General features: G+C 45.1%; 1 protein-coding gene across 17 annotated transcripts in view; it reads right to left on the minus strand.

Annotated features, from left to right (window-relative positions):
• MAPKAP1 (mitogen-activated protein kinase associated protein 1) overlaps positions 1 to 25,612 on the minus strand; it is a 234,120-nt gene that overhangs the window by 27,403 nt on the left and 181,105 nt on the right. For all 17 annotated transcript variants that reach the window (XM_010844073.1, XM_010844067.1, XM_010844071.1 and 14 more), the window contains 2 exons: positions 17,648 to 17,788; positions 1,967 to 2,104 (listed from right to left, as the gene is read on the minus strand). In XM_010844073.1, the coding sequence (XP_010842375.1) occupies positions 1,967 to 2,104; positions 17,648 to 17,788 (279 nt within the window). The remainder of the gene's footprint in view (positions 1 to 1,966; positions 2,105 to 17,647; positions 17,789 to 25,612) is intronic.

Genomic DNA, 25,612 nt, shown 5'->3' on the forward strand with positions numbered 1-25,612 from the left:
GACATGGTTTGAAAGTGCTGTGATGGAGACAAGGATTCAGGAAGTGTTTACTGGGGCAGGCAGCGTGCCTCTCTGCTCACAAAGGGTCACAGTTCCAGAGTGAGAGGGGGAACCTCTACAAGACCTACACGTGCAGGTTTTACACAGAGCCATCAAGTAGGTCTGAGCACATGACAAAAGACTCTCCTGCTGGGCCGTCAGTACTGAAATGGTGGGGCCCAGGTCTGCTCTGGATCCCTAAGACTTTGGAACTTGGCCTCACCCTCAGAGATGTGTGAGAAGTACTTCTTGGCTGAGTGGCCCCCAGAGGCAACAGGAGGGGTGGCTGTACATCTCTGCTTTATTCCCTATTAGGTTGGGTGTGTTACATCCTTTACCTTCTGATGCCTGAAGCCCAGCCCGGCTTGCAAAGTGTCTTGGTAGGAATATAAGGGAAATCTGAATCCTGTTTCTAGCTCTTTCCCTAACCTTTCCACTCCAGCGTAACCCCCTGTGTAACATGTAAGTGGACTGCTCTCATTTCTCAGAGACATGGAGCATTTATAAAATGTTACTTTTCAAAGCATCTTGAGTTCTTGGGAAGAAAGATGCTAGAATGATGACATCTTTATTGGCTGACTAGCTTGAGGGAGAGGGATTAGGAAAAAGATGTTTATCTAAAGGAGGAGGGACTCTGGCGGCCTTTGGGCAAGGGCCCCAGAGCAGCAGGCGGTTTTTCACCACTCCTTCTGGCAGCCATGCTGTCTCTGCAGCCACCGAGGCCTCACTGGGACGACAGGATGGTGGGACGGTAGGGGTGAGCATGGCCTTCCTCCTTTCCCTGCACCACTAGGGTCCCCCTTCTTGCTCAGCTGTAGGCTACGGAGCTGACAGGAGGAGACCATGTAGTACGGCTGGATTCAACAAAACAATTATACACCCCCGCATAAACGAGGCCAGGTGGTATACAGGCCCAGGTTTTGTTCTTTAGGTCCCTGTTTAGTTAGTTTTATCTCAAAAACTGGAGCCACATTACAGACACTTGCTGGCCTTTAGATTTCTTACTGTTCCTTGTATTTGTTCCCAGTTTAGCAGACACCGGAACAAAGGAGACTAACACAAATCGGGTGCTCCAAGTTACTGAGTTGGAAGCTACGCTACTGGGGTGCGTGCTGGGTGGCTCCATTCTAACAGGCTCTGAAGGCGAGAACCAGCGTCTTATAGCCTTCTCCAGGCCAAACAACAAATCCTTTCTTCCATGGAGGAGTATCAGTATGACCTGTGTCCTTTCTGTCTTTTCATGGGACTGAAGTCCTAAACATGATTAATCTAAAGGCTATCCTCAATTACTGAACTGCAAAAATATATATGCTACAATATACACTTGGACTGTGTCAACTTTGGTAATTTAACCAGAGGCGTGCCAGCCCAGCAGTGATCTCTTCCACAGCACCAGGCGGGGGTTTAATTACGAGCTGGTAGGTCATGCAGCTGCCAATAATCTGGAGGGTGTTGACACCTCTGGCATGATGGATATCTAAATCTAGTCTTCAGCTGCCACGGGAAATTCTCCAGCTCCCCTTGACCTGGCCAGGAAGGCAGGCAGGTCCGGGTCTGACTCATCCAGCCCCCCAAACAGGCAGAGGAAGGGAACACAAAGTGAAATGAGGGCTCTGGGGAGTGCAGATTCCTGGCGGGAAGCTGCCCCCAGCCCCTAGTCCCCATCGGGGGTGGCGGTGGGGGGGCACTGAGGTCAGGAGCCACTGTGAGCCTCTCTACTGCCATCAAGACTGAGCGGAAGAGGGGCCCGTGTCAGGCTCTGGGTACCACAACAAAATCCCATTTGATTAAAAGAAATTTCTGGTAATGAATTAAAGAGACCCAAGGAAAAAAGGACACGGTGGCAATATATTCTCCTGGAACCCAGCACACAGAGGGGAAGCGGGGGGGAGAGAGAACGGGGACATAAATAAAAGGCACTACTCACTGGGGCTTTTTTCTTCTGCAAGGTCACAGGCACAGAGCAGGTCAGAATCGATCGAGATGGGCTTCTGCTTAATCCAGAACTTGGTGCTGGCTTTCTGACTCGTGACAGGGTCTATCTCCACTTTGTCTCCAGAGATACCTGTAAGGCCGAGGGGAGGACAGAAGAGAAGCCACGAGAAGTGTGAGGTGTAAGTGATTTCAGTGGAATCACCTGACCTGTTTTGTAAATCCTAAATTGAACGAGCATGAACTCTCTCTAGGGCTTCGGGGAATGCCATGGGCTTCTTAAGACAGATGTAAGGAGACTCCAAATGGTACGGAGAAGCCGCCCGTCTGGCCTCCTGGGTGGGTGAGCCAGGGTCGGGGTGGGGAGAGGGGCAGCAACCAAAATCCATATACGAAGGTATTATGAAGCCTTCCTTCTTGGAAAAGATATAATATAGAGCTTACCTACATATCATTAGTGAAATAAACTGTAAGGTAAGGTTCATTTAAACAATTCTGATCAGTGGTCTCTGCTGTGTTTTGTTGTAGAAGATCTGGGTTGGGCAGACAGAGCTGTCAAATCACCTATGCCTAAACAGCCAGGCTACCAACGAAGAGCTTCTGACCTGGAAAAATCTTCCACACTAAACACAGGAGAAGTTGCTCTCTCGCTAAAGAAGCCTCTGACACTAAGTAACTGTCCACAGCATATCTAAAGGGAGTCACAGGAGGACTACAAGGTGCTTCACGCAAAACCTTCCAAGCGCAAGGCTTCAGGCTGTGGAGGTACTGCTCCTCCGCTAAGGGAGACAGCCCTGGGTGCACTTTATGCAACAAAGGCTTTCTAACAGGGAACCAGAATGTTAACTATGGGGACTTCAGGCTTCATTTTCAGAGCCCTGAGAGACATAACACACTGCGCAGTGACCGGGAGCAAAGCTGTTGGGACGACCATGACAGCACCAAGGAGGCAGGGTGTCCTGGGACCACCTTGGAAACCACAGCAACGCTCTCCTGGATCTCCGAGCAGACGGTGCCCAGCCTGACACATAACATCTAGGCTAGAAGCTCTCTTTTCCGTTTTACTGAAAATTGAGGAATCTGTTCATGAAGTGAAACGAAACCCTTCAATATCCTTCCAGAGTAGGCCCCAGAAGGAATCTTAAAATTAATTAATTTTTAGGCCACAGTTTCAAGGTCAGGGTCAAAGTGAGAACAAGCAAAATGAAGACATAAGAAACCGGTAAAATCACCGAATGTACATTCTGCAACAGAAAAGACAACCACAGTTAACGTATTTCATCCTATGGATCACGCTCAGGAATTCTAAACTATCATGTAAGAAAACCTGGTAGGCCAAAAGATAAGGCAGATAAAAGAAATAGCTACATTAAAAAACAAAAACCAAGAGATCACAACGACCACAGTCAGACCAAATTTAAAATTAAAAAAGAACGGAAATACAAAATCCTAGTGATGAGTTGTGCTACACACTCCACTTGTCTCCATTTTATTTTATGAATAAAGAAATCCCAGATAGCAGCCAGACAAAGGCAGGAGGCTGGACAGACTGCAGCACAGTGTCACCTGCCGTATCTGAAGGAGACCCTGCAGTTCAGTTGCTTAACCCCAGTCACTACTGTGTGGTCTCAGGAAAAGATGAGCAATTGGTATTTTTTTAATTAATCGAATGCTTGAATTTGTCATTAGGCATCTTTCAGGAATGCCATATTTCAATTAGGCATAATGTCATCAGCCCAATTGACTCTGGACGTTCAGGTCTAGATGATTTCAGGAGGGTGAGAATGCATCAGGAGACTGATTTTATTACATTTCACTTAAAATAGATTACGACTACCCAGTCACACTCTTCCCTCCAATTTGGTCATTAATTGTTAAAGATCTGGACATTTCTATAGTTCCCTGAAAGAAGAAAAGTACTTACACCATGATTGTTGGCTGTAAGTGGCTCCCCATTCCCTGCCTTTCTCTGCTTCTTATTTTGACATTTATAAAAGTCAAAACGAACAGAGCAAAATAAATGTGCATATCTCTTCTGTGGAATAAACTCTGCCCCACATTCCTTTCTCAGAAAGGGAGGGGGAAAATCATCATCAGAGAGACACGGTTTTAAAATTTTGTTCTATGGCCCTGCAACTCCTGAAGCCGTAGTCAGTCAATATTGTTAATGTAGCTTGTTAATTTGATAGGATTTGTCAGGTAACTCCACTGGAAAATTATATAAAACTGTTCCAGATGAAAAGATGATAGTGACATGAATTAAAGTGATAGAACAATAGTGGAATATAAACCAGAAATGACACCCAAAGTGGCTGTTGATTTATTGCCGTACTGAGTTTGGTTCTGGGCTCCCATGTATATTAGTGCTACAAATCTGGGTCCATTTAGCAGAGGGATGCGCATACATACATCACCAGCTCCTGCTCCAAGCCAAGGTCACTCCCCATTGCATCAATCTTTTCAACAGAGCCTACTTCACAAAGCAGGACTTTTGTAACCATCTCAGATGTAACAGACTCTCGTCCTCTTTCATCTTTCTTTTATCATGTAAAGTACACTTTAATTTCTATTATTTTTATCTGCAAATTGTTCCTGTAGAGTTCATCCATTATGGGCTGTATCTTAGCATCAGTAGCCTAAGCTCTGTTCCACCACAAGAACACTTTCCCAAACACACCCTTCCCTGGGGTTATTGTGTAGTCACCATTCACCAGGGGGAACCCCCAAGTCTGCGGTTTGGGGATGAAGATGTGGGAGTTGAATGCATTAGGATCAAGACAGGCAGGCAGGTGGAACACCACTGAAACAAGCGGTATATTTCAGAACAGCTGCGTGGAAATCAGATTTTTTCTGAATCAAATCACATTTTCCCAGTGACTTCTAGTTTCAGAGATACTTTATCTTCATTTTGGATTGATCTGTAATTGGCAGGGGCTCCCAACACTTTAGTTTTAACTTTCTCTGCCCTGCAGGCTTTCAGTCAAGCAGTTAATGATCTGTAAAACACTTGCCTGCCTAGAGGAGTCACTATTTAAAGAAGCCTGTAGGGGAATCTCTCCTGATGGGAAAAATCCTTTTCTACATTAAATAATCTTCCCCTCCTTAAGATGTGTGAGTCTGGCTTCTTAAAGCGGGGCACACGGCCTCACAGGACCCTGCTCGCTTCTGCCGGACAAGCGGCAGCACCATCGGAGCCCACTTTCCTGAGCACACCCACCAGTCTCTACTGCAGAATTTAGCCTGAAGCAAACAGACCTCTTGGGGCCCCGGCCTGGAGCTGAAAGGACAAGGCAGCCTGGTGGAGAGGAGAGCAGTTTGGAGGCTGGTGCTACAGGCCAGGTCGGGGGCAAAGGGTGGTGAGGCATTAACTGGTACCAACTCTGTGCCAGAAAGGGTAGGAACCCCTTGTGTGCACTGATGCCAATCTCACAACCACCATATGAGGTCGGTTCCTGTGTTTTCTTCTATTTTATAGATGAGGAACTCGAAACCACGGGGAGGAGACGTAACTTGCCCAAGTTCACACAGCTGCCAAGGGGCAGAGCCGGAATGGGAAGAAAGCCAGGTAACCTGGTTCCAGAACGTGTCCTCTCAGCCCCAGCATTATTCTGCCAGAACTGTGCGAGGAGCTGTATATAACCTGTGCTAGGAGAAGGGAAGGCGCTGGTTTAAGGCTGGGCAGTGTTTAAGTGGGAAAGCCGTATTCATACCCAGAGCCATCCGGGTCCCGAGTGTGGGACTTACCCCATCGTTCCTCACCCAGTCTTTAATCTTCTCTCTCCATTTTCACCAAGGAACAAATAATTTTCAAATGTGCCAATAAATTGGAGAAGGCAATGGCAACCCACTCCAGTGTTCTTGCCTGGAGAATCCCAGGGACAGGGGAGCCTCGTGGGCTGCTGTCTATGGGGTCGCACAGAGTTGGACATGACTGAAGCGACTTGGCAGCAGCAGCAGCCAATAAATGCACACCTTTAATTTTGTTCGTATGTGGCAAACTGAAGCATGAAGTTCTATCAATATTCTTCTGTTCAACCGCTGAGCATGTTCTGATTTCCCTGGCTAGAGTTTTGTGTCAAGTCTCTGAAGAAAAGGGCTTCCTTGGTGGCTCAGCTGGTAAAGAATCTACCTGCACTGCAGGAGACCCAGGTTCGATTCCTGGGTCGGGAAGATCCCCTGGAGCAGGAAATGCCAACCCACTCCAGTATTTTTGTCTGGAGAATCTCATGGACAGAGGAGCCTGGCGGGCTACAGTCCGTGGGGTCACACGGAGTCAGTTGGACATAACTGAGCGACTAACAATTTCACTTTCTTCTAAAGGAAAGGCAGAGGCACTCCTTGAAGTGTCGTTTATGCATGATTAACAGGCAATTCAAATGGTAAATCTATGTCCAAGAAAAGAAGGGAAAGCTGGTTTCTATTAAGTTTACATTTCTCTAACTTAAACGGCCAACAATAGAGGACTAGTTAAGACAACCATGTAGGAACACAATGCAACCATGAAAAACTAAGCATAAACAAAGCTCTGATTTGGAAAAATTCTTATGATGCTAGGTGAAAAGGACAGGGAAAATATTTATAGAAAAGAGGTCAAAAGGATATGCTTCATAGGTTAAGTCAACTCTGGCCAGTGGTAATTTCACCAAAATAAAAACAAACATCATTTTAAAAGTTGACTTTTTTGGTGGGGGTTGGTTTCTACTTTAGAATTCAGAACGCTTTCCCAATTTTTAAAACATGAGAGGACAGGAGTATGTTAAATTCTGTAACTGGTAATGATGAGAAGTGATTCTAAACTGGAGACGACCTCCCCCGAGCAGTCCTGTGGTACCCACAGGGCTGCAAACAGGGGTGCCACTCTGACCTACGGTGCCTGGGAGGCTCCACTTCAGCAGGCTCGGCCAGTGAGGAGGAAGACAGGACGCAGGCTGGCCCGAAGCGGCCAGGGCTGGCCCCTTCCCTCGGAAACAAGGGAGGCCATTTGTCTCCTTTACCAGCTCTCTTCCCCAACCCACTTATCCAAAGCCATCCGTCATGACCTTTTCATGTTCCCACTTCTGACAGCTTCCAGATACAGTGAGTCAAACTTCACTGGGAGCAAACTATCACACCAACTGTCAAAGCAGAAAACACTGCCTGATTGCTGTCCTACATCAACGCCAGCGTATAAATCCTTCCTTAACAAGACAGCTCAAAATAAACAAAAATGCAACTCTAACGTATATACAACTCTCTGGGGAGACTATTTGTCCAAGGCTTTAGAGTTATCACCAGGAGACCTGTGTCTGTTTTAGCTAACTGAAAGATTTCCCTACGAGGAAATTAGCCCTGTGCATTACTTCTGCTAACACAGACTGGGCACCTACCCTGGACAATCTCTGTGCTGGGTCCTTTCATGTGTAGCAACTTATCACAAGCTCAGCATATCTCTATCAGGAAGGCAGGAGCAGCCCAGTTTGTATTTCAAGGCAGTGGCATAGAGGTTAGGGACAGGGAACTCTGGAGTCAGACATTCCTGATCCTGACTTTGGGGATCAGCTTCCCTATTTTCTAATGCTGTGATTTTGGGAAACTTGCTAAAAAACTGGCAATAATAGAATCCACCTCATGGGCTTGTTATAAGGATTGAATGAAATAAGACTTGTAAAAGTGTCAGCCATCGTGCTTAATCCATAGCTAGCGGCCTTCTGTCATGGCTCAGATGGTAAAGAATCTGCTTGCAATGCACAAGACACCAGTTTGATCCCTAGGTCGGGAAGACTCCCTGGAGAAGGGACTGGCTACCCACTCTAGTATTCTTGCCTGGAGAATCCCATGGGCAGAGGAGCCTGGTGGGCTACAGTCCTTGGGGTTGCAAAGAGTTGGACACAACTGAGCAATTCACATACACAGGGACACCTACTACTACTTCTCATGACTGCTGCTATCCGGAGTCAGGCACTAGGCTAAGGGATGTGACACAGATCAAGAGATGATGGTCAGGACGAGTGTGAGCTTGGAGAGTCACAGGAGGGATATGAACGAGGGACCTGCCAGGCTCTAGTCTGGGGTGAGGGTGGGGGGTGATTCTCTTGGGGAGCCACTCTATACCCCAGTATGGGAAACACCAGGATCCAGAATGACTGTCCAATTGCGGAGACCAATGCTCTCAACCCCATGAATCCTGGCAATAGCCTCCTATCCCCAAGAGGGCAAACTTCTTCCTGGCAACCTCCAAGAGATCAATTCAAAATCAGGAAGAACATTTTCACACCTGAAGCTGTGGAAACCCTGGTGCTAGGGAACCCCTGCCCTGCATGGTCTCCAGGTCATTAATCTGGAGATCTTGATCTGCTGATGTTATCCTGGGCAAAGTGGCAGTCTCCCTCGGTGAGCCTGAGCTTCCTCCCTTGTAAAATGGGGAACAGTACCAACTTGCAGGGCATCATGAAGGTGGAATGGCCTAAGCATGCAGAAAAGAGCAGAGCGCCTGGGACATTGTAAGGGCTCAATCAGTATGAGGATTACTACTAAAACGACCGCAGGAAGGTGAACTGCCACACTTGCCCAGGGTGAACCATGTCAGTAAACAGCGAGGTTGGGGCTGAAGCCCAGGTCTATGGGACCAAGTCCAGTGTGTGTTCTGACCCCTCAGCTGTTCCCTACTGTCCCTGAGGGCCATGTGTGGCTCTTAGAAGGCACAGCCCCCCTCAGGGCACACTTAAAACGCCCTTCCCAGAAGCTGAAACACCAGTGTGTTTCAGCATTTAGCATCCCACACCTCAGTGTTTTCCTGAGTTACTGCTTATTTGCTCAGACATCTCGAGCTGTGGTTCATTCATCACTTTCCTACAACCGCGAGTCTGAGACGACAAAAGCCCCACCACTGGTAAACCCCAGAGTCTCTTTTTACACAGTTCTACAATCCTCTTGTCTTCCGGTTACCTACAGCCTGCGAAAGCCTGGAAAAGCCCCCTGGGAGGGCCACTGAACAACTCCTTGCCAGAGTGGATTTTGCTAAATCTATATAGCAATCAATAGCATCCACAGAGCAGGCAGGGAAGTCTTTGAAACTTTTCTGAATTTACACACAGGATCAGATACACAGGCTGTTTGGGCTTAATGAGACCTGAGAGATCACCTAGTCTGGGACTTTCATTCTCCATACAAAGAAATTGAAGCTCAGGGCTGGGATATGCCTTGTCTGATGTCACCCATTAATGACAGAGCTACAACATAATTCATATCCCCAAACGAATAAGCTGGGGCTTACAAAGACCCAGTGTATCTCACTATGCACTTTTATAATGGTCAAATGCATTGCAGCATAAAATGCACAGTCTCCGACAATTTATCAGGGATCCAAAACGAGATCAGTAGAACCTTACATTCTTGAGATCAAGTGGATCACTAGTTCTGTTAAGTGGAAAAACATCCCCAAATCACTTGGGATCCAGAGCTAAATGTGGCCAATTTCAATGTAAGATTAGTTAGAGACTTGGGAACAAGTCTGCTATACTTGACTAGACTATTACCCTTGGAGTGCAAACGCAGAGGTGGCCTGACCACAAATGAGCCCATGTCTGTACAGCAGAACTCAGCACGGTGCTCAGCACAAGGAGCTTACTAAACCAGACCTTGGACTATAATCTCAGTAACACCCATCCTTGGATGAGGGCTAAATTCTCGCTGTAGAGAAGGCAGCTGCAAAGATTTTATACTGGCAAAGTTAGGTTCCCAAACTAAATATTCTCCTGGTAAATACATGGTTCTCGGGGGGCATTAGTGGTAAAGAACCTGCCAATGCTCACTCCCTGGGTGGGGAAGATCCCCTGGAGGAGGGCATGGCAACCCACTCCAATACTCTTCCCTGGAGAATCCCATGGATAGAGGAGCCTGGTGGGCTACAGTCCAAAGGACTGCAAAGAGTCAGACACGACTGAAGCGACTTAGCAAATATACCTCAGGTGAACTTAAATGTGAGGAAGCAGTAATGTTGTTTCTTAAGAGAATTTATATTTAATCACCTGCAGAATGAGGAAACATCAGATCTTCCCCATGCTCAGTACACTGGTGGAGCTCAAGTGCCAAGGATGAGGAAGTGGTAAAAAGAATATGGAACCTTGGTCAACTTTCACCTATCTGATTCCCATTAACTTCCATTATGCCAATGGTTATCCACTTTTTCCAGTTCTTAATTCTTTCTTAGCGATCTGAGGAGCCTGGCACATTGTCATTAGTAATCCTGGATTACCCAGTAGGGATTCTCAAAAGAGAAGATCTGGGAGTGGAGAGGAAAGCATACAGTTGGAAGAAGCCCCTCGAGCTTCTGACATTTTCCGTCAGGAGATTTTCCCTTGACTTGATCACTGCATTAAGCACTAATGCGGTAAAGACATTTTCTGGAGGAAGTCTTGACAGTGTCTGTCCTGCTACTTCACAGGTTCACTAGGATTTGTTAAATTCTGTTCCAACTTTTGGTTCAGAAAATGTTGCCACAATAGGAAGAGAATCATCATTTAATACTAGAATTTCTTACTACCTTATTGTTACGAGTACTTAGAATGCTAGAATTTGCATTCCAAATTACTCTGCGGATCCAGGGATCTTGGAGCTAAGCACAATGCATGTCTCCCCATGAACATTTTAGTGTCTCTGCACGGAGAAGGGTTATCTCCTTAGTATTCAATCTGAGATGGAAACATGGAAGGAAGATTGGTCCGTTTCTTAAGACCACACATTTCAGGATTGTGTCATTACTTGAACTATATACTCCATAGGTACTCCAGCGGAAAGTAACAGGGGCATATATTTTATTCAAACAGCCACATGAACTACTTTTAGTGTCAGAGTGAGCCTGAAGAGTAATCAGCCCAGGCCACCGATGTAGATTTCACTCAGGCAGTCCTGTGTTGTAATGTGTTCTTAAGTTTGCATGCTATGCATTAAAAGTAACACTGTGATAAGGTCTTCTCTTGAGGGCTGGCTTGTAGGTACTGGCCAATGGATTAAATAATGACAACAAATGGCAAACACGCTGCCTCTCGTCATGCTCAGGCCCAGGGCAGACATTTTTAATCAATCACCGAGTTGACGTTGCTCTCAGATCCAGCCTGAGATGCTACCTCAGCGCAATGCTCTGGGCAGTCATTACAAACCTGACTGGAGCTGGTGTAAGACAAAGCCCTCTTTGCTTCTCTAAGGTATGTGCTACTGTACTTGATACTTCTGTTAACAAAATACTGTGATCAGAAGTGTTATGATTATGCCTATGGACTGCTTTATGAAGAGAGAATGGAGGTAACCATGGAAACTTTTGGTAGAGGTTATTTTATAATCTTACACAATAATGACATGGATGGAATTCATGGTATATGTTCAGTGATATATTCTTTTAGTGATGTGGAGATGGTCAATACTGGCAATTGAGAAGGTGAAGGGCTCAAGTTAGCACAAGTGGCATGACTATCAAAACACTTCTCAGCCTGAGACCCTGTGCTGGGAAAACCAGGCTGACCTGCCCAATCAGTAAAAACAAGCCTTGGACAAAGAGATAAGGGGCAAGAAAGTCCTTTGAATACTGTGAGACTGCATTTCCCAAACCGCACAATTAAGAGGAGATTCTGAGCCAACAGATCTGGGACGAGGCCAGGAGTTGGTGATTCTGATACACGGTCATGGTAGGAACTGCTGCTTTACAGTAGCATGTAAATGACAGGCCTTCCCTGTCTTGATTCTTACATGGGTTTATTGGCAGCCCTGTGGCTGGTGTGTCATAATTAATTCAGTTTCTATAAGCCAGATAACAAGAACTTATTGATAGTATACTATGGGCTTCTTAGATCATGGCTGGCATTCGCCATCTGATCCTTTTCTTAACTTTTTGACCACATCATGTGGCAAACGCAATTTTAGTTCCCCAACCAGGGATGGAACCCATGCCCTCTGCAGTGGAGGCTCAGACTTAACCACTGGACCATCAAGGAAGTCTACCTTTTGATGTTGTAGAGTCAATTTCCCTAAACCTACTTCAACCTGCCAGCCTTGGGATGTTTGGGTAGCAACCATGTCTTAGCAACCCATTCCAGTATTTTTGCCTGGAAAATCCCATGGATGGAGGAGCCTGGTAGGCTGCAGTCCATGAGGTCGCTATGAGTTGGGCGCAACTGAGCGACTTCACTTTCACTTTTCACTTTCCTGCACTGGAGAAGGAAATGGCAACCCACTCCAGTGTACTTAGGCTCCTTGAGTACACTCTTGAGTACGCTCCAGTGTACTCAAGAACTCCAGTGTTCTTGCCTGGAGAATGCCAGGGACAGGGGAGCCTGGTGGGCTTCCGTCTATGGGGTTGCACAAAGTTGGACACGACTGAAGCGACTTAGCAGCAGCAGCAGCAGCAACATGTCTTAGTGCCTGATCCTGCGGTCAAGCATACAGGAGCTCAAGTTAATGGAAAAAAATTTCAACTTAGCATAAGTTCAAGCAAGGTCTACCCTTAAAGGGCATCTGTGCTTTTAGGCCCAACATGGAAGGGAAGCAGACAAGATGAAAACAAAATCCAAAAACGTTTTTGGGAAATATAGGAACGGTCAGGCATGATGGCCTTGTCTGGTGAGTTTTCTGGGCTGGTAGAGCAAGGATGGCAAACAGATTTCAGCCTAAGAACCAACACCAACTGATTGGTGGGTGCTGCTTCTGGGCTGTGTTGGAAAGGGGTCAGGTCTGTGCCAGAGGGAAGAGGTGCAGTGATTGGTCAGCAGTGTGAATGGAGGAGGGTCTAGCAGCACACACGCTACCCTGACACCGACCTCCAGATGCTAGGGGACGGAGAAGAGTAAAGGATGCAGAGCATGTTTGGAATGGGCCAACTAGAAGTAATCACTTCCTTGGTGAAGGGACACTATTAATGACCAAGGTGTCTGTCATGTGATGGACTGGACTGAGTGTACGGGATTGAGTTTCAGTCCCAGTTCTGCTACTGGGATGGATATCCTACTGTGTATGTGATGACTGAGGGGGAGGGCAAGACAGTACTTGTTAAGTAACAGCTAAGTGCCAGTAAGCACTAAGTGCTTTATATGCGTCACAGGATTTCATTAATGCTTCCAAATGTCAGTTTTCTGTCATGAAATGGGAATAGCATTGTCAATGTGCTGTGTCAATTAAATAGGGTAAAGGGGTGAAAGTTCACTGTATACCATACATTGTTATAGGAATAGAGTATTGGTGCAAGGAGGATCTGCTTGCAAGGAATGATCCAGTGGTTAGCCAGAGACCTCAGCCTCAGACAGTCCTGGGTTCTGATCTCAGCTTCACTACTTACTAGATTTCCCCTACACCCCACTTTTCTCACATAAAAAAATAGAGATAATATCAGTACTATCTAATAAAGGCCTATGATCCAGGAGACAATGCATGTAAGAATGACCAGCAGAGTGCCTGGCATATAGCAAGCATTTGATAAATGATATCTGCTTTTAAAAATTATAGAGCTTCCCTTGTGGCTCAGCTGGTAAAGAATCTGCCTGCAATGTGGGAGACCTGGGTTCGATCCCTGGGTTGGGAAGATTTCCCTGCAGAAGGGAAAGGCTACCCACTCCAGTATTCTGGCCTGGAGAATTCCATGAGCTGTATAGTCCATGGGGTCGCAAAGAGTCAGATGTGACTGAGTAACTTTCACTTCACTTTAACAATTATAATTTTTCTTGTTAACTATTTTAAAAGATTAGATCGTTGCCCTACATTTCATGAATGGCCTCCGATAAAGTTTTTCATTCACATAAAAGTCTGGGGAAAATTGATTGAATCTGGGGTGTTGCAGATCAAAATCTGAGTCTCTTATTCCCTGACTTTTGCAGAAACAAGTGGCAGATGGTTAAAACTGGAACATCGGCCCCTGCTCCTCAATTGGGAGGCAGGCCGCTGTGACGGCACCGTGGAGCCCGGGGATGCTGAGCCGCGGCAACGTGTTCTCAGGTACCACTCACTCAGAGCGCACGGCTGGTCTTCTCTGGGATCGGCAGCGCTGCTGGGTGAATGCCGCACACAGACACTTACCGCTTAGAAGAACTTGCCACAGGGGGCAAGTGAAATCTCTGCTCTGACTGACACAGGATGGACGAGCAGAGGAGACCATCCATCAGTGTCAGGAAAGATCTGAAGCACCTGGCTAGTCAGTTGAAATAAAATAAATTATTTACTGATCTCAGAATCCAGCTGCTCACTTGACTGCTCATAAAGACTGTGTGCTGCCCTGGACTTCGCAGTTGATTCTGTTTCAGAAAGGAAGAATTTCCAGACTGCTGCGTGCAGGCTTTTGTTGTTGTGAGAATAAGAGGGTGTTACCATTTGCTTTCCAAGGAGGAAGTCTGTATCTGAATTCACGTACATGGGAACAGGAAGTAGACTTATTCACTGCATGATATAGCACTGATTGGCATGGTTATCCAACTGTCACAAAATTATTGTACTTAAGATTAATTAATGAAGCTTTTGCTTACAATGCTAAAGACTAAATTTAGATTCATAATGGAAACAAATGCTGAGACCTATTTTAGAAGTGCCTCAGTTGTGACTCTCCACCAGAGGGCGCTATGGGTGTCACTGGAAACATCCAGAGCTGACTGCAACCAGCTTCCCAGTCATCTTGCTTCTGAGAACCAATGCTCTAGAGAGATACTTGGGTTACCAGCATCATCCATGCCTACTTGACAAGTCCACACCATGACTTTGCCAATAGAAAGTGAAAGCAAAAGTCAATCCGTTGTGTCCAACTCTCTGTGACCCTATGGACGGTACAGTCCATGGAATTCTCTAGGCCACATTACTGGAGTGGGTAGCCTTTCTCTTCTCCAGAGGATCTTCCCAACCCAGGGATCGAACCTAGGTCTCCCGCATTGCAGGCAGATTCTTTACCAGCTGAGCCACAGGGAAGCCCCTTGCCAATAGAGCGACTACCTAATCTGAGTGATATACTTTCAAGATGGTGGAACAGGAGAGAAAGCAATAAACAAAATAAATATTAGAGACAATGATAACACTAAGATAAACTCCTGTGGGCCACTTTCATACATAGTCTTGAAAGGTAAACATTATAATTCCCACTTCATAAATGACAAACATGAAGACCGAAAAAGGAAGGAACTTGTCTAAGCTTAGGTAAGCTGCAGGTAAGCAGTAAAGCTGGGATTCAAACCCACTGTTCCCTGCAGAGTTGGGTGTCTTGGCACAGATCCTTTTGTGAACTTTTCCCTTTGAATAAATATACAGATCAGAATCTGATGAATTCAAGTTTGGCTTTTACCCTTCAGAAAAAATTTTGGGACAGAAGTCCACACTATCGGTTATCTTTCCAAGGCACTGCTTTCCACCTGGGGAAACAGCAGGCATGGGTTTGCTGATTATGCTCGCCTGGGAGAATCCCCGCCTTGCACCCTGGACCTCTATCTCGACTGCAGTCAGGCTAGTTAGAAATTCTTAAATTTCTGGGCTTCTTAAAGTTGGAACCACTCAGAAAAAGCAGACCTTCTGTTACTGGGAAAGAATCGCAGGCAAGCACGAACGATTTATGAGTAGCACTCTTATCTTCGCAAACTTTTAACTGAGGATATACAAACAGAAAGTGCATAAAGCCTAAGACTATATAAAACCTGACTTTCCCACCAAGTCTACAGAAGTCATGTAATCAGCACCCGGACCAAGAAACAGAACCTTACCAGCACCCCAGATGCTCCCTCTCCAGTCGCTGTAGTCTCTTCAGCCCTGATAACCACCATCATTACGTCTACAGATTATCTTTGTGTATTTCTGAACATTATATAGATGGAACCGTACAGCATGTGCTTTCACCCCCTTTCTGGCTTGTTTTTGAGCCTCATTATTTTTACTTCTATGAGAGATACCAGAAAAAGCACCTTTAGGAAGAAAAACACTGAAGAACTTTATGTTTTAACAATCAAAATTACATAAGCCTTTTGTACCATTTTGGAGGTTTTTTGTGAGGAGGGATAAAGGATAAAGAGGTCTACAGAGCAGGAAAAAAGATGGGTTCTGTGTGTTCTGATTCTAAGACACTGGTGCTAATTTCTCTATTTCGTCTGTCATAATAACCATCATCTTAGAAGCTGATGTTTATTGAGAACTTGCTATGTGCCAGGGCCTTTCTAAGTATTCCACGTGTGATAAGACATTTGGTCCCCATAATCACCCCATCTGTGAGATAGAGACTATTATCTTCATCTTACAAAGGAGGAGACTGTAGCTTTGCATCCCTTGCCTGTGCTGATACAGCTAACGAATGAGTCAGGGTTTGAACCGAGACTTTTAACTCTTGGGTCTGTCCTCCAAGCTTCCACTGTGTGGCATCTCCACTAACAGATCTTGCTTAAGAGGGTCTACCAACTGCCAGGCCTCGGCTAAGCTCAATGGAGTATCTGACTTGCTCCCCACAGTAATCCTAAGAAGCTGGCACACTCACATTCTCATTTAAACAGAACAGAATCGAGGCTCAGAAAGATTAAGACATTGCCTAATATGGCTGGTTGTTGACAGAGTCACAATTTAAACCAGATGTGATTCCAGTGCTCATCTCTTAATTACTAAGCTACTGTCAGCTTACTTCAAGCTCCTGTCAGTCAAGCTGGTAAGAGATATTTGAGAGATTCTTGAAACTTATCACAAATTAGCTGGACTAATGCCCATGTAAGAAAAGGTTTTGAGACACATATGAAACCTTTGTGAGAAATAGAACATTCATGAGTCTTAGAGTTAGAATTCAAGCTTTCTCCCTTTACACATGAAGTAAAGGATGCCCAGGAAGGGGTGGTGTGGCTGAGGTCCCAGCAGAGCCCGGGAAGAGGCCAGCTCCTTGACTGAGAAAGCCTGGCACCTGTACCCATTGCCCCCCTCCCATCATCCTCTGTTAGGAAATGGGGGCACTCACATTAGCCAGACCAGGATTCTTCCCTGAAACCACCTGCTGTGTAAGTGTGGGCATGAGACATCACCTCTATGCACCTCATCTATTTCATACCTTCTCTGCCAGATGGAGACAGTAAAAGTACCTACATTTTAGGTAGGTTAGTAACGCATGTACAGCACTCACACGTGAGGACATCTCTAGGTAACAGCCATGAGGAGGAGGATGGTGTGGTGTTCATATCATGCTGACAACCACGGCATTTTTTCTACTCCTGTTAGGTTTAAGTCATAATAGAAATTCAGCGCTTCATGGAAACAAATTGACCCCACATATTAACTGAATTTTAGTTCCAGATTATCTGGTGTGGATCCAAGTATAGCTTCTGAGATCATTAAAAAAAGCCTCCTGAATAAAGGCATGAATGACTAGCAATGAATTCACAGAACGAGAACAGGCAAGTGGTGATGTTACAAAGCAGCTCTAAGGAGAGGATGTGAGCAAATTACAGAATGGGAATCATGGAACTCCACAGAAGTCAATCAGTCTGAAAAGAGTCTCGAGTTAGTTCTATTTCTAATCTTCCGCTTCATAAAAAAGAAGACAAGACAGAGCTCTCAGGTGGCAAAAAGGAGTGCCTTTAAATTTCATTGTTTCAACATGTGCTCTGAAAACAAACTACCGCTTGTCATTCAGGCCACACAAAGGCGGCAGGCGGTTTCTCTCCCCATTCCGACTCTGACCACTTACAGGAAGTCCATCATCTGTCCACGCACTTACCTAACTGGACGTCGGTTGTGAAGCGGAGTCTGTGGATCATGCTGACTTTAAACGACTTGTAGTGGTGGCTGCTCAACATATCCTGTACTGTAGCTATGTCAATCTGCGAATCCTCCTCGAAAACCCCGTCTGCCCTTGAACCTGGGGAGGAAAGAGCAGTTTAACACATAAAGATACATGAGGCTTGGCAAATGGTGTCTGCTTTAAAATGCTTTGGGATAAATTAAAATAATATGGGCTATTTAATTTGGAAAAGAAAAGGCTGAGTGATGACTTAATAATGCCATTCCAGTAAACAGAGCACGGCAACATATTAATCACTCAACAATTAATTCCACAAACACGGCCTTGTTCCACGGCAGCCCCCTGGTAGGGCAGCAGCCATACAGAGGGCAGAAAAACCCCTGCTCACCAGAAGCTGTGTTTCCACAAGAGTAAGTCAAAGTCACAAAAATATGGTTACTCAGATTCTTGCTTCTTTTTCTAATAATTTTCCTGATCATAAGAGTAATCCGTGTTCCTTGAAGAATGCTTGTCCTTTCCAAGATTCTCAAACCGTCTGTTTATGAGCTCCGTGGCCCGTGGCCCGCAGCCTCCACTGGTTCAGCTACGAGCCTGCTTACACCTAGATGGCCGTGGCAGTCTCCTCAGTGGCCTCCTGGCCACCAGGCTCCTCAGCAATCCAGCTCCTACAGGACTTTCCAGTTTGTCTTTCTAAAGCTTTGATCAGTTATTCACTCATCAAATGTCTAGTCAGAGCTTTGTGCACACCAAATACTCAGATACTGGGGACAAGTAAGAACACTGGAACTCAGAAATCCTCCCTGGCTTCCCAAAGCCTCCTGAATGAAGCGCACTCTTTTCAGTCAAGCAATCAAGGCTGTCCAGTCTTACTGAAACAAAAGCTTCCCACTTGTCACTTTTCACACATACCTTCTCTAAGCAATTCTCAAACTCCTCAGACTGTGTACAGGTTCAGGTTTCTCTGCTTCTGGGCCCTTGCTCATGTGGTGCCCTTGGCCCAGAACATCCCTTCTGTCAAAACTCTGCCCAGGCTAGTCAGACTCCAGCTCTCCCTGAACTCCACAGCAGCTGGTTTATACTGGACTCTGGAGCCAGGAAGACCTGGGCTCAACTTCTGGCTCTGTCTCCAAGAATAATGTTGGACATGTGACTATTTCTCTGAACCCTAGACTCTGCCATCCATAGAATATCAAAATGTACTGAAAGAATCTAACATACAACACACGTAATAAACAGCAGTCATGGTTACTTTTATTCCCTTGTCACAGTGGATCACGTCCAGCCTTGCACTAGAACTGTTGAGTGGTTGCTCTTAAATTGGGACCTTTGTGAGGATCAGGGAAGTTTCTTATTCATCTCTACATCTTCTCCTGCATGCAGGACAGGCAACTGGCATGCTCTCATTAAATTTTGCTAAACAAATAAATCAATAATAATGATGACAGCTATTAATAGTACATGGGAGTACTCATGCATCAGGCATGGCGCCGAGTACTTCACACATGCATTCAAGTCTCAAGACAACCTGGCAGGTAGTTCCTAGAATTTTCATGTCGTACAGATGAAGAAGCCAAGGCTTTGGAACTCTTGTCACCCCCCCCACTCCCAAGTCTGGAATGTGGTCCTCTGAATGCGCAGCTGCTGGGGGGAGGACGCACCTGTCTAGAAAAGGCCAACCAGAGTGGGGCACCCGAGGCCTTGTGATGAGAACCCAGAGCTGGGTCCACAGGGAAACAGAGAACTCCTTGGCACAGGGTTGGAGGGATGTAAAACTCTAGGTTTGGGCATAAAACTGGAAAATTCTATTATGCCTGCCAATTACACACTTTCCTTCCCACAGTTATTGTTTACAGGGCAGGCTTTTAAGTCAAAGCTGGCTTCTGATGCCTTCACATTGAACTGATTTATTAGGAACTGGATGTTCTATTTTCAAACACGACAACTCTTGCCAGCCTAGACCATCCTAGCACCTACAACGACGTGCTCCCCTCAGAAAGGCTGCAGTCTCATCTTTAAGCCTCACCAGTCACTGGATGCCTGGGACACGGTCCACATTTTGACCTCTCTGCCCAGGTCACCCTTCTCCCCTTTCTGCTCCCTCCTGGCCTGTTCCTCTAGGCCTCCTCCCCATCCCTCTGATGAGCTTAGCTCAAGCGACACTCCAAGGAAGCCTGAGTCTAGCTCAGCTCCTCCTGTCACTGCACCCTGCATTTCCCTTCAGGTTATTTATCACAGATAGTAATTGCCCGTCTCTGCCATTAGACTGTAACCCCAAGAGCAGAGACAGAGTGATTGCTTTATTAAACACCATCGCCCAGACCCCGCTAGTGCTACCAAGTACAGAATAAAGCAAGAGCTCAATAGCAATCTACTGGATGAATACTAAACACTATATCCTCGGGATCAGAGAGGTTTCGCGACTTAACCAACATCACATTGCTAGGATGGGCACAGTGGCATTCAGCCTTTGCAAGGCCCATTGGGTAACCCTGCCCCCTTTCTCTGGAGCACTTGTGATTTTGGACAGAGATGCTGTGATCATATGGTTTCCCTAGTAATATCCACATTGCAAGCCAAGAGGAGAAATTAAAGTATTGAATAGTTATTCACTTTCTCTAAATATACCTTTTACTAAAACAGAACTGCCAAGTTGTGTTTATTTTTATTTTAGAACCTCCTAAATTGAGAATTTTGGAGAAATACTAAAATCCTTTCATGTTTTAAATCACTGAAAGCCATCTTTTCTGAGAAAAATGCCATTATTAGATACAACCTAGCTCAAGAACTTCTGTTTTCTTTACTAATTAGTATTTTCTAAATATTGGAGGTATTTGATTTGGAAAGAGGTAACAGTCCATTTATGCTAAAATGCCAATTATTTTTTTAAAAAACCATACTTAAGAGTTTTACATTTTATGATGTTGGATTAAAACCAATTTAAAAATTACTATAACGTGACATATAATTTTTTACTGAGCAATTTCAATGCCAGCTGCTAATAAAGCATCTTAGCTGTAAATGATAATTCAGATGCTTTTAGATAAAGTGGTGCATAAATATGGCTGGAAATTGATTTAGCTTCTTGCAGAAGCTACTGAAGAATGACACATTTTGTTTAATACACCAGCTAATGTAGTCCTAAAAGCTCAAACAAGTGCCAGTTTTCACTCCTAAATTTGCTGTGGGAGATTAATGAAAACTTTATATTTTGCTGAAATGTTAATAATGGGCAGATGAGATGATAGGATTTTAGTAGAGGTCTTAAAGCTATGGAATAACCAGCAGGGCTTGTCAATTTCCTCGTATTAATTTTGTTCAAGACGTAGATAGCTGGAGCTGGCTCAACGCACTAATGCTTCTCGCATTGACCTTCTACTCTCTGACAGTGTAAATTCATACCCCATTTGGGGGTTTAAGTCCTCTTGATACCTGGGTGAGTTCTGAGCCTGGCCCTGGCTGACAAGGGGCATGTTTACGTTTATGATCAGAAGGGTAACTGCACTGGAGAAGTGGAGAAGGAAGGAACAGCCCTGCACTCACCTCTGACACGTGCACTTACCCTAAAGCAGGTTTTTCTGCTGAATGAGAACAGCCTCTGTTCTTGGAACTCTGGTGCCACTTCTCAAAGTAGGCTCAGGAGTGCCTGTGCTTGGAGGGGGCATGTGTGTGTGTACAGATCAGTCAGCCATCCAACCTCTAACTACTGTCCCCGTGCCTGCAGCGTGCTGGATTGGGAAGGGACACTTTTGAGGAGAAGGCAGGGTTCCTGATCTTCAGGAGCTTACAAACTCACTACAGGGTACCAAGAAAACACGCCAAGGCCAAGAGACGTCCCCGATGATGCACACGGCAGACACACCATCTAAAGGCACACATCTGAAGCAGACTGCTACACCAAAAGCATGTTTTAGTTTTTTTTAGCCGGACAAGTTCTGAATTTGCATGTACACCTTTACTGTCTGGATCCTTCTGGAAAGGCATGAGTCCAACCACACATGAAAGATGTCTGGCACTGCACCATGTGCATATTAAAAAATACTACTGTATGATCAACTTCACATTTCAAAACTACTTCTGTTAAGAGAAGACATTTTTATCTACTCGAAGTAAAAAAAAATAGAACCCAAATATGTTAAAAATAAACATTAAAAAACCACTCCCCAAACTGTTAATTTAATTGAAATATAACCCTTTGGTATTTTGTTAAATTAGCAATTAAAAAGGTCACAAGCAATTAAACGAAACAAAAGCCACACTGTGTTCATCTACATTAATGCTGAACTGGGTCTCCTCGTGAATGACAAGATAAATTGTAATGGTGCCTTCAAAGACTTCACACCGCATTTTGTCAAAGTCGGGAGTGTTCACGTCTCTATGTGCCATGGATTACCATAATGTATCGTGTCAAAACGCTCGGGCTGCAATAACTCAAAGATGTATTGTGATAGATCAAATTTTGGGGTGGGGCCTAAAAGTGACTTGAGCACTGGAGCTCAAACGGACTGACAACAGGCTCTGGAAGGATGACAGAGAGCACTTTCAGGATACGGAAAGCACCGAGGGACAAGCAGAAAGTCTGGGAGAGGAAGGAGCTGAGGTGCCTGAACCAGGAAAGAGGAAACAAGGAGCAGCACTTGTCTCAAAGGCAAAACCAGGCTTGGGAAGAAGGGGCAAAAGGAAGGGGAGAAGGGAAGGTAAAGGAAGAGCGAGGAGGCGAGAGCGCGCGAGGGCTAAGGTGTGGCCTTGGGGCTTGGCATCACCGCAAAGAACCCGGAACACTGCGTTCAGAGACACAGAGTCGAACCGAACTCTGGCACTCAGGGTCCGGAGCGGGCCAGAAGCTTGCCCAAGGTTCCGCTGTTGGGAAGAGACAGAGCTGGGACAGATCTGTCAAGACCCCTGTCCCTTCTTCCCCTCCCGAGTCACTACGCTCCTATGAGCAGTAGCAAGGACAGGGATTAAGGTGTGGGTAACTGTCACCTCTAAGTCAGCTCAGGGCCCCCCGGCGTGGTGAAGGAAGTTGGAGCGGCGGGGGTGGGGGGGGGTCGGGCGGGGGTCTATAACCTCAATACTATTTTCATAATAATGACAGTAAGACATGAGTTGCCCTTTTATACCTATTTTCTTGGAAGTGCACAAGGTAATAAGAAGTTCATTGATAACGTTTCTGATTCCACATTGCAACCAACCTTTAGGTAACTACCACTTGAGTTTTGGTAGAGTAACAAAAATTCATATGCACCCTTATTGAAAAGGCTATTGAAATACTCTCCTCTTTTCCAACAATGGATCTATGTTAGCCAAATTTTCTGTGACTATTTCAACCAAAATAACGTGTTGTAGCAGACTGAATGCAGAAGTAGGTATGAAAATCCTGGTGTCTTCCAAGTCAAACATTACAGCAATTTGCAAAAACAGAAAACAGTTGCCCATTGGTTCAGAAGATTAGTCAATAACTTATCTTCCTCATGGTACAAAAATAAATACTTTTCAGAGAAAAGAAAAGAAAAAAAAAAAAAACAAAAACCCAAGCCAAAATAGAAGTGTTGCTTTTATCATTACATTTTTATAAGAAAATATTTTTATTTAAAAAAATTTTAATAAACATGTTACTTATGTTAACACATAATGGATTTACCACTGTTTTTAATAAATTCATAAATAATTTAAAATCTTTCAGTTTTTAATTCCTAATACAGAGATAACCCAATAAACAAGAGCTCTTTGGGGTCTCAATAATTTTTAAGCATATAAAGAGGTCCTGAGACCAAAAAGTTTGGGAATTGCTGCCTGTATTGGTTCTTACGCCACGTCCTCATTGTCCCTGGACACCCATCTGGACAACCATGATGGGAAAGAAAAGTGCAAGTACAGCTCTGTACCTGTGTTACATCCCTGACAACAACCACAAACAGAGAGCCTGTACGTACACTGTTAGAGTAACAGGCTTCCTGCCAGGTGTCAGATCAAGGCTAATTACAACTAATATTGTTTAAGAAGCGTTTTCGTATACTACATGATTTCACTGGAGCTGAGGGAGACACTTAGAGGCAGTACATACATAACTTTCTTTCAGACAAATGAGCACTAACGATTAAATTAAAGCTCAGATGAACTTGATGTACGCCTCCAGCAGATGTCTTATGTTCCTGGACACAAACTACATGGAACATCAAACTTCGTTTTATGATTCAGTGAGTCTCAGGTCAAATCTAAAAGGCCTCATCCAGTTAGAAGTTAAAGCAACTTCTATCTTTCATCTCCAAAAAGATCCTCGCCAACTTTAGAGCTCAACCGAAGTTCAGTGGCCTCTGCTAAGTTCTTACTTGTGGGCTTCCCTGGTGGCTCAGATGGTAAGGAATCTGTCTGCAGTGTGGGAGACCTGGGTTCGATCCCTGGGTTGGGAAGATCCCCTGGAGAAGGGAATGGCAACCTACTCCAGTATTCTTGCCTGGAGAATTCCATGGACAGAAGTCTCTGGTGGGCTACAGTCTATGGGCTAGCGGGCAGTTGAACACAACTGAGTGACCAAGCAGCAGAGTAGCTCATATGTACACTCTCTGCAGCATGATGGCCCTGGTGACCCTTCCTCCCAGTCACCCAGCACCAACCGTGTGCCAGAAGCTGTGCTCGTGCTTTGGGATCACTGGAGGACGGCAGCAGGGTTCGCACTTGGCTGGTGCAAAGAGTCTGTGAAGGCGAGTGGTGGAAAATAAAACGGTGTGGGTGGAGGGGAAAAGTCTTCAGAGAGCAGGACCTGACATGCAGTAAAATACTGTTATGCAAATGACTGAAGAGTAAACAAGCTACCTTCTGCCCCATTCTATCTTGTAGCCTTATTACTACTCCACAGATAGAACAATGCCAGCTTCAGCCAAACTGGATTTTGTTCCAGTTACACTATCTGGCCAGAATGTCCTTTCCACTCTAAAATTTATACACTTAGAAGTCTAATCCACATGGAGTCTTTCCCTGATCTTTCCCCTGAAATCCTGTCACCCTTCGCTGAAGGCTTTCATGATAAGTGTCTTACATGATAAGTATCTGGACTCCCTTTCTGGACTATGGGCTCCTTGAGGGCAAGAACATTCCATCCTATAGAGTGCAGAGCAGATGCTCAATAAATGCTGTTGGTGGCTTGAATGAGGTTGATGTCACATATTAACCATAACAGTATCTGAGTTGTACACCATCCCTTGAGTTTTACCTCGGTTACTAAAACCTGATACACCAATCCTACTTTTCCACTCAGACGCCTTACCTGGCAGGGACCCTGCCTCAGCAACAACTCCAGTGGCAGCGAACATTTACTGAGTGCTTACTACATGGCAGATACTACGCTCGGCACTTACATTATCTCACTTCATTTTCTCAATGCTCCTTTAAGTTGGCTAATAGTCTCCTTGCACAAGTGAGAAAAACAAGGCTCAGAAAGTCATCCTGCTAGTAGAGTCATACAACTAACATCAGCTGGAGTTAGGACAGGAACCCCCCTAACTGCAAAACTGTGCCCTTAACCACCACATAACCCCTTGGGTAAAAAATGTTCCTTAGGGGGACTGGGAATGTACAAGTTCATGGGCCATAACAGTATCTAAGGAGAATACAACTATGCCTGGCTTTGCTAGTACAATCAGGGATAAAACCTAACTCTCTCTCCTCAGGTAAGACTCAAAGCTAGTACACGAGTGAGTCACGGAGAAAAAACTCTCCTTTAGCATTCTATATCCATCACATTTTTTTCCCAAAGTCCTTTTAAGTCCCCAAAGACTCATAAGCCCCAAACTTCTCTTCTATTAAACACTTCCCTTTGGCTACTAGTCATTTTTGCTGGTCTCTAAAAAATAATCAATAGGTGATATACTGTAACACACACATGCGCACTCCCATGCCCCGTGTAGTAATCTCTCCAAAGCCTCCAGGATCATACAGTAGGATATA

Source organism: Bison bison, unplaced genomic scaffold (assembly GCF_000754665.1).
Source record: "Bison bison bison isolate TAMUID 2011002044 unplaced genomic scaffold, Bison_UMD1.0 scf7180017864193, whole genome shotgun sequence".
Taxonomy (NCBI): domain Eukaryota; kingdom Metazoa; phylum Chordata; class Mammalia; order Artiodactyla; family Bovidae; genus Bison; species Bison bison.